Below are 19,172 nucleotides of genomic sequence, written 5' to 3' on the forward strand. Positions count from 1 at the left end.
GACAAAACTGGTGTATCTTCCCTCTCTGCTTCCATTCTCTCATTCTATTCTCTTATAGCCCTATGTTTGTCTGCAGTTTTCTCTAGGCTATGCTTTCAGCTTTAACCTTTGATTATGCACTGTTTCTTTCAATACAAGTGGAATGGACAACTTAATGTTGAAGGAGAGAGGGAGAAAAAGCTATATAATTGATAGTGGTATTTTTCCTTGCTGGAAAAGCTAGTTAAATAGGCTGAAAGCAATATTTTTGTTTTTGTTGAAGAAGATGGAACTAAAAATTACTTTTGTAACAAAAGTTTTGGCAATGGCTATTATGATAAATTGAGATTACGTGTGGGAAATCTGAGCTTTTTATTAGCTAGTCTGAAATAAGTTCTATTCAGTTGCTGCTCAATGTTTGTAGAACTTAAAAGCTCTTTTAAGCAATTCAGTAGGACATGTTGCTGTAGACAGCTTCACTTTTTTCAGGCCTGAAGTTTGCCTCTATACCTCTAGATGACACTTAGATCTCTCTTCTCCATAGTTGTATCATGTCTGACATGAAGACTTAATTAAATAATCTTTTTAACAATATAAAGATGCAGGCTTCTTTCTGTTCTGATACTTGAATTTCAGATGCAATAGGATATGATGTAGGTGGACATGCAGGTTAGAACTTCTGAAGTTTTATCAGGATGCTCTGTCCTAGCATCCTGTAACTTTGATTTTTGTTTCCTGAGGTTCAACAGAAAATTTGTGGGCTCCAAATGTATTTTTTACTGCCTTAAATTAATTAAGTTCAGTAATAATGGCAATATGGGGTTAATATTATTCCCTGTTCTGAAATGATTCAATTTTAATGGTTTGTTCAATTTCTGTAAAAAGCCGAGAAGACAACAACATCAGAAGATGATCTCCCATCTGATGACGTCGTAATAGTTTACGAGTTAACACCTACCCCTGAACAGAGGGCTCTTGCTGGCTTTCTCAAGCTACCTTCAACATTCTTCTGTTACAAGAATAAGCCCGGTTACGTGAGTGATGAGGATGATGGTAAGGACTGTCAAAGTTGATCTTTGTGTTGCCTTACTGTGGGGAAAGGATGTAAAACACTGCACTGGTGGGGCCCCACCTCAAGCACTGTATGCAGTTTTGGGTGCCTCAGTACTAGAAGGACATCAAACTATTAAGACTATGTCCAGAGGAGAGTGGCGAAGATGGTGAAGGGCCTTGGGGGCCAGACCTGTGAGGAGCGGCCGCAGTCACTTGGTCTGTTCAGCTTGGAGAAGGCTGAGGCGTGATCACGTTGCAGTCTACAGCTTCCCCAAGGTGATCAGTGGAGGGGGAGGTGCTGATCTCCTCTTTCTGGTGACCAGTGATGGGACATGAGGAAATGGAATGAAGCTGCATCAGGGGAAGTTCAGATTGGACATTAGGAAAAGTTTCTTCAATGAGAGGGTAGTCAGTCGCTGAAACAGGCTCCCCAGGGCAGTGGTCATGGCACCAACCTGTCAGAGTTCAAGGAACGTCTGGTCAATGCTTTTAGTCATATAGTTTAGTTTTAGGTAGTCCTGTGAGGAGAAATGAGTTGGACTCCATGGTCCATATGTATGGATCCTTCCAACTTGAGATAGTCTGTGATTCTGTGGATACTATCAGAACCATTAGACACTTGAATGTTTTTGTTTGGACTGATGGGAAATAATCCCATCAACTTCTTTATGGCCAAAGATGTACACTCAGGTCTTCCAGACAGAATAGTACAATGGTGGTTGACACTCATATTACAAATGCTGTTGGTTAGGTAAGACTAAATAATCGGATGTTTAAGCCTAATCTCATTTGCACAAGAAGCTTCTCTATTTTTAGAGACAGATGAGGCAATCTTTATCAAAAAGGAACATACTCAGGTTTCCTAAATGCTAGACTAATGGCTTATTTTTCCTCTAAAGCAAGTTCCTAACACTAAAACTGGAAATATTTTATATAAAATCTTATTGCATGCAGCTAAATTACTTTCAATTTATTCAGCAGCAAATATGTTAAATGGAAGTTCTGAAGTATTGTATTCAACAGAAAATGAGAGAAGACAAGCTCACTCACACAAATGTTGGAGCTTGCTAGTTTTTATATAAAACATCTTCAGTCTTCCTTCCCAATTCTCTTTAGTGGTATTTTTAATAAAATCACTCAATAAGAAACTTGTTTTCTGAAAACAAAACCTGTGCCACACATCTGTAGCAATCTAGGTTAAGAAAAGTATCAATAGCACATGTATGCAAAATAGGAAATGAAAGCTTACCTGCTGACCTGTGGAACTCTTAAAACGTAAGCGAAGAGTATGCATGATTGTTAGACTTGTGAATCGGGAGGGCTTAGCAGACTTCTCTGTACCTAGAGGATGCCTGAGAACTTATGCTTGTTTCCTGTATTTAAGATGAAGACTATGAAACAGCTGTTAAGAAACTTAATGGAAGACTGTATCCCAGCGATTCAGAAGAAAAAAAGAAATTGCAAGATCCTGTAAAAGGTATGTCTTAAAACACAGCACTTAAAACTTCTTATACACTGAAACATAAGCTCCACATCTAAAGGACACTCAGGCACTGAGATTAATTTTAGGTTTCCTGAGGTAGTTTTTAGAAGCACTGATACTGGGAGCAGAAAAGCTGCGTCTCAAAATACAGCTTTACTGCTAACTAACAGTTCAACCTACTGAGCTTAAAGTGGTACCTGAATGAGAAATGTACATTTCAGGTGGCCTCTAAACAAGAACATCAAAGTGTCTTCCTACCTTGAGCCCTCTCTTCTGAATATGGAGAATTCAGCTTGGGATGATACTGTGCGAGACAGAAGTTGTCTGTGTCTGTGAATACTTGCTACCCCTGCAGACTGTCAATTTAGATTAAGCTTATAAGTCAATATTGCCCAATTAAGATGAAGATATTTGGTCTTTATACTAAAAAGGCAAGTGTAGAAGATAGAATTTGCTGCTTTTGTTTATGCCTGCTTCAACTATGCCTCAGACTTCAGTGTTGAGTAACTGAAAATGTGGGTAGATACTTCTAGAAGTGAAGTTTAGGGATTTTTTTTTTTCAGGATATGGGCTAGAAAGAGGTGGTATATGTTGAGCCAGCTGAAATATGAACACATGTTGAAGGAAGCTAGTAGTAGTGGCATCTGCAAGATTGAACTCTTATAGCTGTATGGAAATTCCCTGATAGCAATAGGAAACCAAGTATGATGAATTTCCAGTTCTAGTCACCCTGCGTGGAGTTAAGTTGGTCTTCACTTCCACTGTTTAAACAGCAATGTTATTTGAAAAACTCTTCAAGTTGCTCTGACTAACATGAGGTTGTCTTACAATGTTTGTACCAAAAAATACTTCAGTATTTAGCTGTTTTCACAGCTATTTTCCACTAATTTTTATTCTTTGCAGTAGGCATCACAGGAAAAAGTGAATTTGACAATGAAAGAGAATGTGTTACTGCTTGGGAAAAGGAACCAACTCCTGAGGAGGTGGCTGAAGCAGAAACTCTGCAGGTTCCTTCTACTTCTGTCTGTGGTGTCAGCAGTGATACTGAGGATGACAGTCCAGAAGACATCCAGGCAGAAGTTATAATTCAAGAAACAGACGTAAGAACTAAATATTTGCTAATCTTTTTGTCATTGAACTTGTACAATCACTTCATATACATGTGAGACTTCACATAGTTTTCACCCTGTGAGAACTAAAATATCCAGTGGTGAAAAACTATTTGACTCTTTTGTGGCTATGTCTCAAATCTTTGTCAACACTGAAACAAAAGCTCAGATCTTAAGTTCCTTTGGGAGAATAAAGGAGGTACAGCTGTTCTCATAAAGTGTAAACTGCTTTGGCTAGTAAAATCACTCCTAATGTGTATGTAAGGACTCATTGATTTCTGGAAGTTACAGGATTTTCTTGAAAGCATGCTGCTGCAAAGATGCTTCAGTCTCTTGTCAAGTTAATGTCCAGTGTGCATTAAATGTAATGAAGAATTTCAGAAAGCTTTAAAACAATTTTTCTTGGTGTTCTTTTTTTACTAAAATGATTGTTCTTCATCTCCCAAGGAGATGGTTTGAATACTAGACTCATCTAGCTTATTTGCTTTACTGCTTTATTTTTTTTATTAATCTCAGGAGAATGAGGTTACAAGTTCAACTGACTTAGTCTGTACCAGTGAGGAAGAAGTACCTATGCCATCAACCGATGAGGTGACAGTACTTGTCCAGTCAGCTACCAACAATGAGGAACCAGATTCCACCACAGAAACAGTGCATGAATCACAGACTTTATCAAGAGCTGATGACAAACCGGTAGACTTGTCAACTAAAAAAAGTGATTCGGATTGTTCAGAGTCAACACAAGGTAAGGTCAGGGGTATGTTCTCATTTTTCGTTGAAACTTAAACTACTGTACAGAAAGCATCTAATGTAGCTGCTGCCTTGCAGACAAGTAGTACCAGCACTGAATTAGAAGTATGAGTACCAATCTAGTAAAAATGTGACTAGGAATTAAAATAATCGTCAAATTCTGGTGTGTTCAAATGGCACTGCTATAGAGCAACACTAGTGTCTGTATAATTTTCATATGACGTACGTTCATTAGCTTACTGTTAAATACCACATCAACACTTCTCTGTGGGTCTGCACAGAACCCACATGCATGCTGAAACTATCTCACACAGTCTTGAGCCATTTTTTCAAACCATTACAAATAGCCGTCATTATGACAAGTCGCATGCAAACTTTAAGTTTATGGGAAGGGAAAAGTACTGTGGAGACTTCTCCAGTTAATTTTTGTGACTACATAACATTAAACACATTTTCTTTAAGAAAGGCAGAGAATAAGCTTTGATTTTTCTTCTCTTATTTGATAGAAAACAGAGTCCCCTCATTTGGTTTTGGCAGTACTGCAGGCTTGTCATTTGCAGATCTGGCTTCGAAAAACTCTGGAGACTTTGCTTTTGGCTCAAAAGGTGAGTTAAACCGGTCTGGAAGAGACATGCACTTGGACTCCTGTTTCATGCAATATAGCTTTTGTGCACCAAATTTCTACTGACTGATTATTTACTAGCAGTTTCTTACAAGTTTTTATCTGTCAGAAAAGCTCTGCAAAATTTAAAATGTAAATATCTTAATTGTAGATAAGAACTTCAAATGGGCAAATACAGGAGCAGCTGTATTTGGAGAAACAGCCCGTAAAGCAGATGAAGATGAAGGTGGCAGTGATGATGAGGTGGTACATAGTGATGACATCCACTTTGAGCCAATTGTGTCCTTACCAGAGGTAAGGGGACTTCTGGGATATAAGAAAAACATTAAGATATATCATGTCTGCTAACACAGCAAGTTTTTAAAAAATGCTTTCCTTAACTAACTTTACTTTCTGTGTTGTGTGATTTGTACTATGTTTCTTGCACTGCGCGTGTAGAAATGTCTGCTGTTTTAAATCCTAGTACAGCTTAGCACTGGGGAGGTGTCTGGCGTATCAGTTAAAATCTTCAAAGTTTATTTCATTATACTTTGAGTGTTGATCAGTATGCAGATTTGCACATAACTTGTAAAAGCTAAAACTGATTGATTATAGCACAGGTGAAAACCAAGGGAGTGTGCCTAATAACCATTTCAAACTTTTCTGGTGTTATAGTCATATCATCTGGATTTTCTATACATAATATAAATTATGTATAAATATAAATATAAAATTATGGATTAGTATAATTATTGAGTAAGACAAATAAGCACAAATAAACAGTATGCAGTGTCCTTTAATTTGAACAGCAAATCTAATGTTCATAATATACCTTCAACCACTTTCAAAATTTTGTAGGCCTTTGCTCATCTCTGTCATATGACTTCTGTGGTTTTCTTTCTTCCCCTACATGCTGATTCTCCAGTCTCATTTTTTCCTCTCCACAAATAGTTGTTTGTCACTTATTTTTCCAGTTCTCTCAAGTGTTCCTTTCCTTCAGAAGATGTGTTAACTAAGGGAAGTTAGAGGGCAGTAATATGCATACATAAAGTGGGGAGATATGGCTGTCAGGTGCCACTGTTTATATTCAGTGTTTATTCTGTTGAAATACAAATATCAAGTTTTTTTAACAATGTTCAATGTTACCATACCACCTGGAATGGTAATAGTACTATATCTTCATTTCTCAGTGTGCACATCATTCAGCAAACCTGAAACTTTCAGTGCTGTAATTAATCTCAAACAATGGAATTTGTTGGGCTCTTAATTTCTAAAAAGGCTAGATGTTTTACTGATTTTGGTGTGTGATGAATATGGTGTTGGAGGAAGGAACACATTGAATAATTTTCCATTGTAATATGTCAGAATGATCCTAAGTGTATGTAATGCTATTATTATTGTTATAGCAGCTTTCTGGGAAATCACAGGTATTCCACTGTGCTGTTTTTTAGGTGGAGGTAAAATCTGGAGAAGAAGATGAAGAAATTCTCTTCAAAGAGAGGGCAAAACTTTACAGATGGGACAGAGATGCTACTCAGTGGAAGGAGCGTGGTGTTGGAGAGATAAAGATCCTATTCCACACACAGAAGAAATACTATAGAGTTGTCATGAGAAGGGACCAAGTTCTTAAAGTCTGTGCAAACCATGTCATCACCAAAGAAATGAACTTAGTAGCCTCTGATACATCAAACAATGCTTTAATTTGGACAGCCACAGATTATGCTGGTGAGTTTTTTCAGGTGTTGGTTGGTTTGTTTTTTTCTTAGGTGGTCTGTGGTTTCTGTGGCTTTGTTTTTTCCCTGGAGTTTATATAAGATGAAAGCTATTTGGTTTTTTTTACTATCCTGAATAGAACTAAAGAACTTGTTCTTGGGTTTATTTTCAGATGGTGAAGTAAAAGTAGAACAATTTGCAGTCAGATTTAAAAGCCAAGAAATTGCTAATTCTTTCAAGAGGAGATTTGAAGAGTGCCAGCTAAGCTTGTCAGAGCTACAGAAGGGACATCTATCTCTGGCAGCAGGACTGTCAAAGGACACCAATCCCGTTGTGTATTTTGAAGTTTCTGCTGATGATGAACCTTTAGGACACATAACTATGGAGCTATTTTCAAATATTGTCCCTCGAACTGCTGAAAATTTCAGAGCCCTGTGCACAGGAGAGAAAGGATTTGGATTCAAGAATTCCAGATTTCACAGAATAGTCACGGACTTCGTATGTCAGGTATGTGTAACAAGCAGACTCTTCACTGAGAGAATGAAAGATATCTTGACTAACAATGGCACTTCAAAAAATCACTTATACAGGATACCTCATTCTTGTTGACAGCATGAATCCAGTGTGCAGAATACTCTCATTTACCCTTTCCCTACCAGGAGATGAGAAATGGTACAAGCAGCACATGCTGCCCTAAGCCACGTGCTGCTTACCTGTGGCTGCCAGCTGCCTGATGCTTTAGTGTTACCTGGTGCTGCCATGTTAGTGGGGAAGCAAAAATTGAGATAGAGATCTCCTCTTACAATGGAAAAGGGCCTGCTGCTGAACAGGAACACCAAGGAAAGCAGGGGTTCCCAAAACTGCCATTCAGCCTCCTCTCTCTACAGAGCGGAACTACCATATGCTCACCTGCCAAGAACACCTACTTTCCAGGCTTATATTTTAGAGTATACTTTGTATATCAGATAATGTGCGCTTTCAAAGTGATATTCCAAATATTTGAGATGCTCAAGTTTTCATCTAAAAGAAGTCTTCTAGATGTCATCATGTAGTGGCCTGTTCCTTAAAATTTTCAGATCTTTCACCAAGAGTATGGGCCTGCAGTGCATCTGAACCCCCATGTAGACACTGTTGGTTTTAAACCTCTGTGAGCATTCAGTAGCACTAGCAAGTTCTTGATAAATACTGAAAGTTTAGGATATTGATCATGGCTAAGACAGACATTTCCTTCCCTAAAAGCCACATAAATAATTCAGTGAGCTTTTAGTGACTTGTAACAGGCAGAATGAACCAACTTCCTTACACACTACACTGATGTTCCTGCGTGTCACTGCATCCATGAAGACACGGTGTGACCTTCTACAAACTCAGAAGTAGACAGTAATATATGAGTGGCTTGTCACCAGAAAGAAAAATTATCCAGTCTCTTGATCAGGTGTCACCTGTGTCTTAAGTGTGCCCTTTATAGCTCTTTTGTTGAAATCTTGTGCCCTTCTAAGGAAAGCAGTGTTGCTTATTTCAGGTTTAAGCTTGTTTCAGGTTATTGCCTGTGCTATAAGGAGCAGGCTTTTAAACAGTTAACTGCATCATGTGTACCCTGACAAAAATAACCATGTATCACATGTAATTAGTATATTCTGAGCTTGCTCTGCCGTGCCTAAATTTTATATAGGTACACTGAGAAGCTTGTTAATGAGAATTAAGTCTTTCCTTCAAAGATACAACCTATACTGTTTCCTTTGCATATATTCAAATAATCAGGAGCAAGAAGCTTGCTGCCTTGCAGAAAGGCGGAAGACAACCGCTCACTAGCAGTAGCTGTTTTCCTGGACAAGCAGTAATGTAGCAAAAGCTGTTGCCTGCACAGAATCAAGAAGTTACTGATCATTGATACTTTAACCTTTTTTAGGTGATCAGTTCTGTGCCTGTAGGGACTAAGCAAGGTCAGGCCTTCAATGAGAACAATGCAGGTCCCAGCTGTCAGGGCCAAGTAACATAAGAAGCAGGCAGTGGGAAAGCCAGGCCTAGAGGAGTGGTCACCCTGCAGAGCAGGAGGACAAAAGGCTGCATTCAGAATAAACAAGGGATAAACTTACCACTACTGCTTGCATTACCATGAACAAAGCTGCTAAAACTGGGAAGCCTTATAGCTAAAGTAAATATTGTGCTTGTGAAAACTGAGAATGAGTTCTTCCGAAGCAACACCTTTACTGTTGAATGGGAATATAATTGTGCTGTTGGTTTGTGTCTTGGGACTTGTAAGTTTATTCTGTGTCTTTTTTTCTTTTTAAGGGAGGTGATATAACTAACCATGATGGAACAGGTGGACGGTCAATTTATGGAACAGCATTTGAAGATGAGAATTTTGAAGTGAAACACACTGGCCCTGGATTATTGTCAATGGCAAATAAGGGCAGGGATACAAACAATTCTCAGTTCTTCATAACACTTAAAAAAGCAGAACACTTGGACTTCAAGCATGTGGTATTTGGGTTTGTGAAAGATGGAATGGATGTTGTGAAAAAGATTGAATCCTTTGGTTCTCCTAAAGGGCTAGTAAATGGAAGAATTGTCATTACAGACTGTGGGCAGATATAGAATTATTGCTTTGAGGATACAGATGTTCTAGCAGTATAAATGAGTATTTAGATGTTATTGACTAATTATTTTAACTTCTTAAAATGAACACTTCTGATGTATAAATGTAAAATTACAGCTTATAGTTGGGTTTTTTATGTGTTCAAAATGATTTTTTTGCATGTTAAATAAAAAGTTCAGACACTGGCATATTTCAGGTGTATTTGTGTTATCCTGACATATTTGTATTAAATGTCAAATTTTAAAAATTAAATCTTAGTCTTGTTAAAATAAATGTCTTCACTTTGCTTTGTTTCAAAAAGAAAAACTTGCATTATTTGGCTCCCTGCTATCATCAATCTCTTTTGAATATACAAATTGTAGGTGCTAATTGCTAGTCACTAAACTGAAGGCGCTTGAAACTTTCTGCACATCAGAGTAAGCATTAAGCTGAGGCAGCCAGTGGGTAGATGCTGGTTTGTGCAGACTGGAGTCTCTGAAGAGCCAGAGTTTGAAAGCTAGAGAATAGTTCTTAAATGCTCTGATGGGATATTTTGCTGGAGAAGTGGACCAACTGTTTTTTTGTACACTAGCGGTAGCTGTTCTCCTGGACAAGCAGTAATGTGGCAAAAGCTGTTGCTAAATAACTCAGTTTAGTAAAATCTACTTAACATTGGGATTTTATCTGATGCTGTGATATAACTTGGTGTTGCTGATAGGGCTCTCCTGCCTCTCAGCATGTTTATCAGCTGTTTCCTGGGGCAGATTTCTGACCTCGCTGCAGAGCTGAGTAACTGTAGCTTAGATGTGCTTGGGTTGTTCTATCTTTTAAAGCTTTGTCTCTCAGTAGTGAATATGCATAAATGAATATGGCTTTTAAACAATTTATGGTCTACACCTCAGTGCTGGCATTATCAAGATTTTTTCTTCAAGGTAACCAATTTAATGTTTTGATCTGTAAACTGGAAATATGTAACTTATATATTCAGCTTTGTTTGTTTGTTTGTTTTTAGGGATAGTGGGAGTACTTCTTCCCTAAAGCTCATACAAAAGCATTAGCCTGTAAAACAAACCTGCCATGGCTGGTCAAGAGAGGTTCTCCTCCCCCTCTTTTCTGCCCTGGTGAGACTGCATCTGGAATTTTGTGTCCAGTTCTGGGCCCCTCAGTTCAAGAAGGACAGGGAACTGCTGGAGAGAGTCCAGCACAGAGCCACAAAGATGATGGAGTGGAGCATCTCCCTTATGAGGAAAGGCTGAGGGAGCTGGGTCTCTTTAGCTTGGAGGAGACTGAGGGGTGACCTCATTAATGTTTATAAATATGTAAAGGGTGAGTGTCACGAGGATGGAGCCAGGCTCTTCTCGGTGACAGCCAATGATAGGACAAGGGGTAATGGGTGCAAACTGGAACACGGGAGGTTCCACTGAAATATAAGAAGAAACTTCTTCACAGTGAAGGTGCCAGAGCACTGGAACAGGCTGCGGAGGGGAGTTGTGGAGTCTCCTTCTCTGGAGACATTCAAAACCCACCTGGATGCATTATTGTGTAGCCTCATCCAAGTGTTCCTGCGCCGGCAGGGGGATTGGACTAGGTGATCTTAGGTCCCTTCCAATCCCTAACATTCTGTGATTCTGTGTGAGGCCGGGACGCAGGCCCCTCTGCGGGCAGCACGAGAGGGAGGCCGGGGCTGCAGGAAGCGCTGTCCCGCTGGGGATGGGGAAACAGTCATTTCAGGGCTTCGCCGGTCCCGTGAAGCCGGGTGCGGCGGTGGCGGGGCGCGAGCTGCTCCGTCCTGGCTCCTCGGGCGGCAGCAATTGCTTCCCGTCGCCACGGGGGAACTAACGCGCCCCGCCCGTTCCCAACGGCCGATGGGACCGTGTGCGCGTGCGCCCGGCCCGCCGGTCCCGCGCCGCTTCCCGCGCCTGCGCATCCCGCCTGCGAGTGGTGGCGGTTTCTTCGAGCGCGGCGGTGCGCAATGGCGGGGCCTGGACACGGCTTCAGTGTGAGCCCCGGCCGCTCTGCCCAGTGTCTGCAGCGGCGCTACCTGCGGGGGCCGGCGGGGGTGAGACGGGAGGGCCGGGGGCTACGTGCCTAGGGAGGGAGGTGGGCAGTATCGGGGGAGGCGGAGGAGGAGGAGAAAGTCGTTCCCTCTCGCCAGGTGCCCTCCCTTGGGGTTCATGGTGAACACTGTGGTGTGACAGATGCGTACAGTGTCGAAGCCAGAAACAGGATTTAAACGAGCTTCAGGAGCTTACGTGTAAAGTATGTTAGTTCTAATCCTGCCTCTGTTTCCTTCTCTGTTCTGGTTGCATTACAGTGGAAGTCATAGAAGCATAGAATGTCCTGAGTTGGAAGGGACCCACAAGGATCATCGAGTCCAACTCTGGTCTAAGTGCTAAAGATTCATCCTTAGCTGAACTTGAAATTTTACTGGAAATTGCGATTCCAAATTGTGTGCATTCCCAAAGCACACTCTGAGCAGTTTGGCTTTACTTTTTGTCTCAAACCTTCTGGTGCCTGCTAGTTGAGCAAGATGATATGTGAAACCTCTTAGAAGCAGTATAGTAGGCATGTATGAAATATATATAATAGGATAACTAATTTCTTTCGTATCTTCTCTTGCTACAGCAATTGCTAGCCTTATTTAGAATGTGTTAGGAGCGTTTGTGGTTTTTTGTAAAGCCTAGTGATTAGCTGTGTTTTCAGGGAGCGGGAAATTGTTCCTTGTGTGGTTAACAAGAGGAGAATCTAACCGATCGTTTACAAGAGACTGCCACAATGAGACAGTAAACAGTGATTGGTATCACTTCCTTGCTGAGATAAAGCAAAGCTATTTCACATTAGAGAATGTCAGGTTCTTTGCACCGACCTGAATGAAAGAACTGGATTGTGATTCCTCTGTTTCTGTCACTTGTGCTGATATAAGCGTTTATAGGTCTACACGGTGGATTAGGAAAATGATCTGCCTAAAAATCCAGCAAACCAGACCCCCCTGCCTTGATGTGCTGGTGTTTCTAAAGTCTTTGACACTTTGTAGAAGGAACACTCACTGTCTGTGCACTTTTATTTTGTCTGGTCTGTCTTTCCCTGTGACAAATTTTTGCAGTTCCTTTATTGCATCTGTGCTCCATGGGTCAAATGCTTCCAGTGTGCCCAGGGCATAACAGACCTTAAATGTTAAAACTCATGCTGCAAGGGAAGTAATATGTTGTAAAAATTCCCAGGAGCGGACAAAGATTGAGAGCTACTGAAAGCTGGATCTGAAACAGACACATTTGGATTGGGAGATCAAGCTGGTCCCGGGAATCATCAAGTAAACACAGAAACCAGCCTTTTTTTTTTTTTTTTTTCTGAGGAAGTGTGGCTTAACATTTTAGGATCAGAAACTGCCACAAATGTCAGGTGAAGATTTGAGTTCTTTAGCACCTAAAATCTGGATGTCTCTGCCCTTAGTTCCTCTAGAAGGATTTGCAGTTCAGGTAGCATTTTGTGGTGCCCTAAGTGTTGTGTTTTTCTTGGGGAATATTGTGCTTTGAACTACAGAACTGTTCTTTAAAGAAAAATATTTTTCAAAAGCTGTTTTTAAAAAACTATCACTGAATTTTTAAAGTGTAATGTTTGCGAGGAAGGACATGCAAGATTTGTTTGTGCTTTTTCTTATTATAAAGCAGCATGTATATACAAGAAAATACAGGAGTTAGTAGCCCAACACTTCCGTAATTTGTTTTTTCAGAATGTAGATACAAGTTAATAGGAAGCAGGAAACTTTGACATAAAACACCTAGATGCAAAGATAGATGGCACTGTTTCTATGATTACCTAATCCTGCGTTTATGCCCTTATTTTATGTCACTGTCTCCATAGTTTCTCAAATATTTTAATATATAACACTATGAATATTTCATTATTAGACTTGGGGGGGATATGATTACCTCTTTATATTAATGTGAGAGGTATTTATATATTAAAAAAACCCACTTCTCTTTTCAAAGTCAGTAGTTTGTAGTAAGTTCTGTCACAAAATGTTGTAACTATTAAACAAGTGAGTTGTAACATACATTTTCCCTGAAAATTCTGACTGTATTATCGTGGTTTTGCACTTACTTTTAGGATTGTCTTTCAGGAGCATTACATACTGGATATAAGAGTGGAAGCTCCCTTGAATACAAAGGTAATACCAAACAACGTTGCTTTGATGTCTTTTTCAGGGAAAATATATACTATAACTGTATAATTTCTGAATTTATTTTAAGTTGTCTTGTATTTTCCTCATTTTAACTGATCAGCGGTTTGTGATATCTGGGAGCCAGCCTGGGAATGTTAAGATTCACATGAAGAGCACAAAGGATGCTTTAGAACAATGGTTCCCAACCTATTTGTGTTTAAGTCCTGCTTGAAGCAGTTATCAGCAGTCCACCTCGTAATGCATACATTTAGCTTTAATTTAAAGATATATGTACACATTTGATATTTGGAATGTCTTTAGGCGTCTTGAGAAACACATGTTGCTGGCGCACACAAACAGCAGGGTGAAACTATGTATCAAACTTCAGTTATAGAAAAATGAATATATGAAGGCAAGCTGTAAAACTTCAGAAAGACAAATCTAGTTTGAAAACTAAGTAATTCTTCCTATAATTCAAGCTGTTAAAATTTTTCATTAATTTGTCAGGCTGCGTCAGTGGTTTTTTTGGTTCTTATATGTACACAATTACACAGCAAGCATTTCTCTTAAGCCCTGTTGATTTCATAATGTCAGTTTCTCAAATGAATAATACAATTATTTTCTATATTCCAGGTGACATGGACAGCTCACTGGAAAATACGACTATTTCTTTATCCAAATGTTCTTTAGTGTCAGAATTTACTGAAAGTGGACGAGAGAACAGCATCAGGTCTCCTAGCGATTTCCTACGAAGTTTTAAAGACTGGGATTGGTAAGAGGTGTTTTCTGCTCACCTTTATCATGTATTATCTCCAATAATCCAAATAAACCACGAATAAACAATACATTCGGATTGCACAGATCTGGAAGTTGGTTTAAGATTCTTATTTTCTTGTTCAATAAAGAACTGTTTGTGGCTGGTGTATGAAATACTGGGAATGCTGATTTTTATGAGGAGTATTGTCTCATTCATTTTCTAATATGTGTATGTTGGAATTGCCAATGGAATACAGGGATTATATAAACTGAACTGGTGATATAAACTAGTTACTGTTACTGCTTTTAAGTCAGCAACATTACTAATTGTTGTGTTTAAAATCTTGTAAATAATAGTGCCTTTCCATCCAAATGATCTAACTCTGCTATTTGCTATTAGTCAAATATAAAAATCTTAGATCAAGCAGTGTTCACACATTTATACAAACTTCTCTCAGTGCTCTACATATAGTACGTTAGAAAGGGACTGAGTAATATTGCTTTTTTGTATTTTTTTTTTTAGTTTGGGTGATGAGCAAGATTCTTTTTGTGATTCAAGTGGTTTAGAAGTAAAGATTATTAATGGCTCTGAAACTGATGCAGTTCAAAATACAGCTATGTATGTGGAAACAGGTAATAAATATTGAATTTTAAATATTTTTACAGTTCCGTGTGAAGTATAACATGTAATGTAAAAAGCGTTCTGGTACATTTATTTCTTTTCAGTTCAGAAATACAATAATCAGCTAAAATGCATTTTAATTTGGCGATTTACCCTTTCATGTAAGTATGAGTAACTCCTTCAGAATTAGTTTAGGAGGTCCAGACATACTTGATGCAATGCTAACATATATTTTAAAAAGAAAAATCAAGCTTTCATAAAACTGGTTGCCAGGTGACTTTATAATAAGAATGAAGAAGCAGGATGGGTTCTGGGTTTTTTTATTTTGTTTTAAGTAGCTAGCTGCATTAACAGATACTACAACTCTGCTAGGTCAGATGTCTGTTGTTGGTTTAAGGATTGAAAACTGGCGAAGAGGAGAGAGAGCGTGTTATCTGTTGTTCAGTTAGCTCAGGAAATTCTAACTGGAAGATTGTAGCAGGGTCCAGCTGGCATTAATTCACTGCACATGTTTGAAAATGCTGCCACAATTGGAGGAATCTGTGAATCAGTGTAGCTCTGACTCGTGTGGAGAGTTTTAGGTTTAGAAGAACATAGCTGAATGCTTTTGAAAGTGTATCTGGAAATGCAGAGACAGACAGCCTGCCAGCCAACAACCCCAGAAAGGAGCTAAAAGGAATCTCAGAAGCCAGGCAGAACAGATCAATGGAACTGTAACAGACTGCCACCAAGAGTTGTATTAAATGGGTGGAGACAGTATAAGAACAGCTTTCTGAAAACACATGCTTTCTGAAAAGAAAAAAATGAACTGCAACAGGAAAAATTTAGTTTACAGTATTTGGGTTCAAAGGTAAAATAAATAAACTTTGATAAATAGGACCCTTCCGACCTGGTATTTTATGATTCTGTGATTTGTTTCAGATATAACTACTTTTTTTCTTGGTTTCTTTTCCTTCCCTCCCTTCCCCCCCTTTATGATTTGTGTGGCATTGTACTAGTTATGCTCTCCTTCTTTACTCTGGGACCAGACACACTGTAGGAGAACAACAGATTTGGTTTCTTGTCCTGTTCCAGCTGTGAAAGGTGATCAACCACAGGTCTGCCAGATGCATACCACCAATTAGCCCTTATTACGTCATTTACTTTTCTAGTAATCTTTTTCCTGTTTCTTGATGCTCCTTATTATCCTTCTTTTCTACAGTTGCGAAATAACCAACCTATCCCTACTTTTTCCTCATTGGCCTGAGTTTTGCTACATCTCTACATGTTGTGGCAGCTCAGCCCCACACAACTGTTTGCTCACTTTCCCCTGCCCAACATGAGGTGAGAGAATCAGAAAGGTAAAAGTGAGAAAACTTGCAAACTGCTTGAGAGAGTCCAGTGCAGAGCCACGAAGATGATGAAGCGGGTGGAGCGTCTCCCTTATGAGGAAAGGCTGAGGGAGCTGCGTCTCTTTAGCTTGGAGGAGACTGAGGGGTGACCTCATTCATGTTTATAAATATGTAAAGGGTGAGTGTCACGAGCATGGAGCCAGGCTCTTCTTGGTGACAACCAGTGATAGGACAAGGGGCAATGGATGCAAACTGGAACACGGGAGGTTCCACTTAAATATGAGAAGAAACTTCTTCACAGAGAGGGTGCCAGAGCACTGGAACAGGCTGCCCAGGGGGGTTGTGGAGTCTCCTTCTCTGGAGACATTCAAAACTCGCCTGGACGCCTTCCTGTGTAACCTCATCTGGGTGTTCCTGGTCCCTCAGGGGGATTGAACTAGATGATCTTTCAAGGTCCCTTCCCATCCCTAATGTTTTGTGATTCTTTGATTTTGTGAGATAAAGACACTTTAATAGGTAAAACAAAAGCTGTGTGTGCAAGCAAAGCCAAACAAGGGATTCATTCATTGCTTCCCACGGGCAGGCAGGTTTTCAGCCATCTCCAGGAAAGCCAGGCTCCATTACATGTAACGGTTACTTGGGAAGGCAAATGCCATCACTCCAAACATCCCCCCTTTCTCCCTTTTCCTGCAGCTTTTATTGCTGAGCATGGCGCCATATGGTTTGGGATATCTCTTTGGTCAGTTGGGGTCAGCTGTCCTGGCTGTGTCCCCTCCCAGTTTCTTGTGCACCCCCAACCTCCTTACTGGTGGGGCAGTGTGAGAAACACAAAAGCCCTTGATGCTGTGCAAGCCCTGCTCAGCAGTAACTAAAACATCCCTGTGTTATCAACACTGTTTTGGTCACAAATGCAAAACACAGCACCATATGAGCTACTATGAAGAAAATTAACTCTATCCAAGCTAAAACCAGCACAGTACCCAAACTTATATTTCTGATACTGTCGCCTAGGTAGTCTTGGCCTGATGTGGTACCTAGGTGCCATTGGCCTTTCCAGATGTCTCTTCCCCAAAAGATCACAATACTTCCATTCAATTATCTGTGAATTTTGGCTATTTTACTGTTTATGGAATCTAGCCATTCCTCACTGTGCTATTTGCAACTTTCCTCAGCTTCTTACACTATAATTTGTGTAATCTGTGTAGAACATAGTTTTCTTAAAAAACTTCATTGATTAGCGATCAATTCAAACAAGTCATGGAACGCAGCTTTGAGCAATTCTCTGTAATTCTTTAAGAGCTACTTTCTAGTTTTGATACCTCTTGCTCTATACTTGTCACTCTAAATGTCTAAAATAAGTTTTTACTGCTTTGGAAGAACAATCATGTCATTATTTATCTAGGACTAATTTTTTTAAGTAAAATGGGTTTTTCCTTTCCATAGGCAGCACCTTACCATCCCATTTGGATACAAATACACAAGAAAATAGTGACCAAAGTATTACCAATGCTTTGGCAAGGAGAATTGTGAATGAAGCTGATGTTCAAGCATGCAATAGTCAAGGCTTAATACCACCTCACATCAGTCAAATTTATGATGAATTATTTGTCATTCATCAAAAGCTACAGGTAAGAACCGGAATCACCTTAAAAATTTTGTTAAGTAATGTTTCAAAGATTCTCGGTTTTGACAGATAATTCAGAAATTATTCATATACTAAATCACTATTACTTATATACTAAAGCTTAATTACTTATACACTAAAGCTTTTACTATTACTTAATCACAATTACTTATACACTAAAACTCTGTCATCATCCACCTCTTCCCCTAAATTAATTCACTGATTTATTAGTGGTGCTTGGGCTTGCACAGTGGGTAGATTTCAGCTTGAGGGAGTGCTTGCCTTCATGGCCTCCAGCAAAAACTCTCCGTTTTGCTTGATCTTTCCTTTTTTGCTGCTGGGGAATCATGACAGTTCGTCCCCTCGGAGGCCTAGGCCACAAATAGAAGAACCTACTATATGGCTGTATTCTGTAATAGCTCCTACGAATCTGCTAGATTCCTTGCCAGGATTGTCTTTTGTAAAAGTAGTTTTGTCCTTCCTCGCCACTCTTGCAGGGATGCTTCCCACTGATTGAAGAAACAATACAATAATCTAGTGCTCAGGATAGAGAGTTGCATCAGACTCTGTCTTAGAGTTAATGCCATTATCCAAGTCTTTTGGAAGCAAAAACCTAGGCTTAATTATCTAGATTTATACCTGAAAAACTGTGTAGGGTTGAATTTTGTATTTTAGGAAGCTGAACCATCCCGACACACTTCAAAATCATGTGGGTTAATGTGCAGGGAAACTGAACATAGATGTCCATCAGGATACTTTTCATTAGTAACCTATTGTGTAACATTGTATCATTTTACAAAAAGTTAAGCAAATCACTGAGAGAGAAAATTCAAATTCAGTATAAATTGTAATAATTTCATGTATTTTAAAGCTCTTTCAACATTTGTTTTCTTGATACAGAGAGAAAGTTCAGCACAGCAGGAGTATGCTCTGCACCTCCAGAAACGAGAGCATTTTCTAACAGAGCGAGAAACATTGCTTTTTAAACATGAAGCAGCTTTAGCTAAAATAAGAGGTGTTGAGGAAGAAGTTCACACAAAATTTGGAATAATAAAAGAGGTGCAGTAATATATTTAATAATGTTTATTGCTTGACATGCCATTTAACTCATTTGTAGTTATCTTAAGTCATCACAGGTTTGCTGGATATTAATGCTTGTTTCTTTAAACTGCTTGAAATACCCAAATGAAGGGTTTACAGAAAAAGTACCAAACAATGTTGTTAGGGTTTTTATATGGCTTCTGTTTCAGAGTGGAGCATTTAGTTGTCTATGTGTAGGTACATGTTACTGTTACAATTTAGAAGGCAAAGGTAACTTGCTTCTAAAATAGCGATGACTATATAACTAGTATTAGAGAAAAAAATTGTGGTCTGTCTGTAATTGTATGTTACCTAAATTAATATCTTTGGG

General features: G+C 39.3%; 2 protein-coding genes across 10 annotated transcripts in view; both read left to right on the top strand.

The window, feature by feature from the left end:
- RGPD4 (RANBP2 like and GRIP domain containing 4) overlaps window positions 1–9,593 on the top strand; it is a 33,215-nt gene extending 23,622 nt beyond the window's left edge. For 3 of the 5 annotated variants that reach the window (XM_082054290.1, XM_082054292.1, XM_082054293.1), the window contains 9 exons: window positions 865–1,032; window positions 2,417–2,509; window positions 3,419–3,615; window positions 4,141–4,369; window positions 4,881–4,979; window positions 5,148–5,290; window positions 6,427–6,700; window positions 6,861–7,195; window positions 8,981–9,593. In XM_082054290.1, coding sequence (XP_081910416.1) covers window positions 865–1,032; window positions 2,417–2,509; window positions 3,419–3,615; window positions 4,141–4,369; window positions 4,881–4,979; window positions 5,148–5,290; window positions 6,427–6,700; window positions 6,861–7,195; window positions 8,981–9,286 — 1,844 coding nt within the window. In that variant the 3' untranslated portion in view covers window positions 9,287–9,593. The remainder of the gene's footprint in view (window positions 1–864; window positions 1,033–2,416; window positions 2,510–3,418; window positions 3,616–4,140; window positions 4,370–4,880; window positions 4,980–5,147; window positions 5,291–6,426; window positions 6,701–6,860; window positions 7,196–8,980) is intronic. The other 2 variants (XM_082054291.1, XM_082054294.1) reach the window with 1 other exon arrangement.
- A 1,600-nt stretch (window positions 9,594–11,193) lies between these two features.
- CCDC138 (coiled-coil domain containing 138) overlaps window positions 11,194–19,172 on the top strand; it is a 36,056-nt gene continuing 28,077 nt past the window's right edge. For 2 of the 5 annotated variants that reach the window (XM_082071278.1, XM_082071282.1), the window contains exons 1-6: window positions 11,194–11,325; window positions 13,374–13,434; window positions 14,062–14,200; window positions 14,708–14,817; window positions 17,581–17,765; window positions 18,662–18,820. In XM_082071278.1, the coding sequence (XP_081927404.1) occupies window positions 11,239–11,325; window positions 13,374–13,434; window positions 14,062–14,200; window positions 14,708–14,817; window positions 17,581–17,765; window positions 18,662–18,820 (741 nt within the window). In that variant the 5' untranslated portion in view covers window positions 11,194–11,238. Of the gene's footprint in view, window positions 11,326–11,421; window positions 11,526–13,373; window positions 13,435–14,061; window positions 14,201–14,707; window positions 14,818–17,580; window positions 17,766–18,661; window positions 18,821–19,172 lie in introns of all 5 variants that reach the window. The other 3 variants (XM_082071279.1, XM_082071280.1, XM_082071281.1) reach the window with 3 other exon arrangements.

Source organism: Streptopelia decaocto (genome assembly GCF_964273445.1).
Source record: "Streptopelia decaocto genome assembly, chromosome: 1".
In the NCBI taxonomy this organism is placed as follows: domain Eukaryota; kingdom Metazoa; phylum Chordata; class Aves; order Columbiformes; family Columbidae; genus Streptopelia; species Streptopelia decaocto.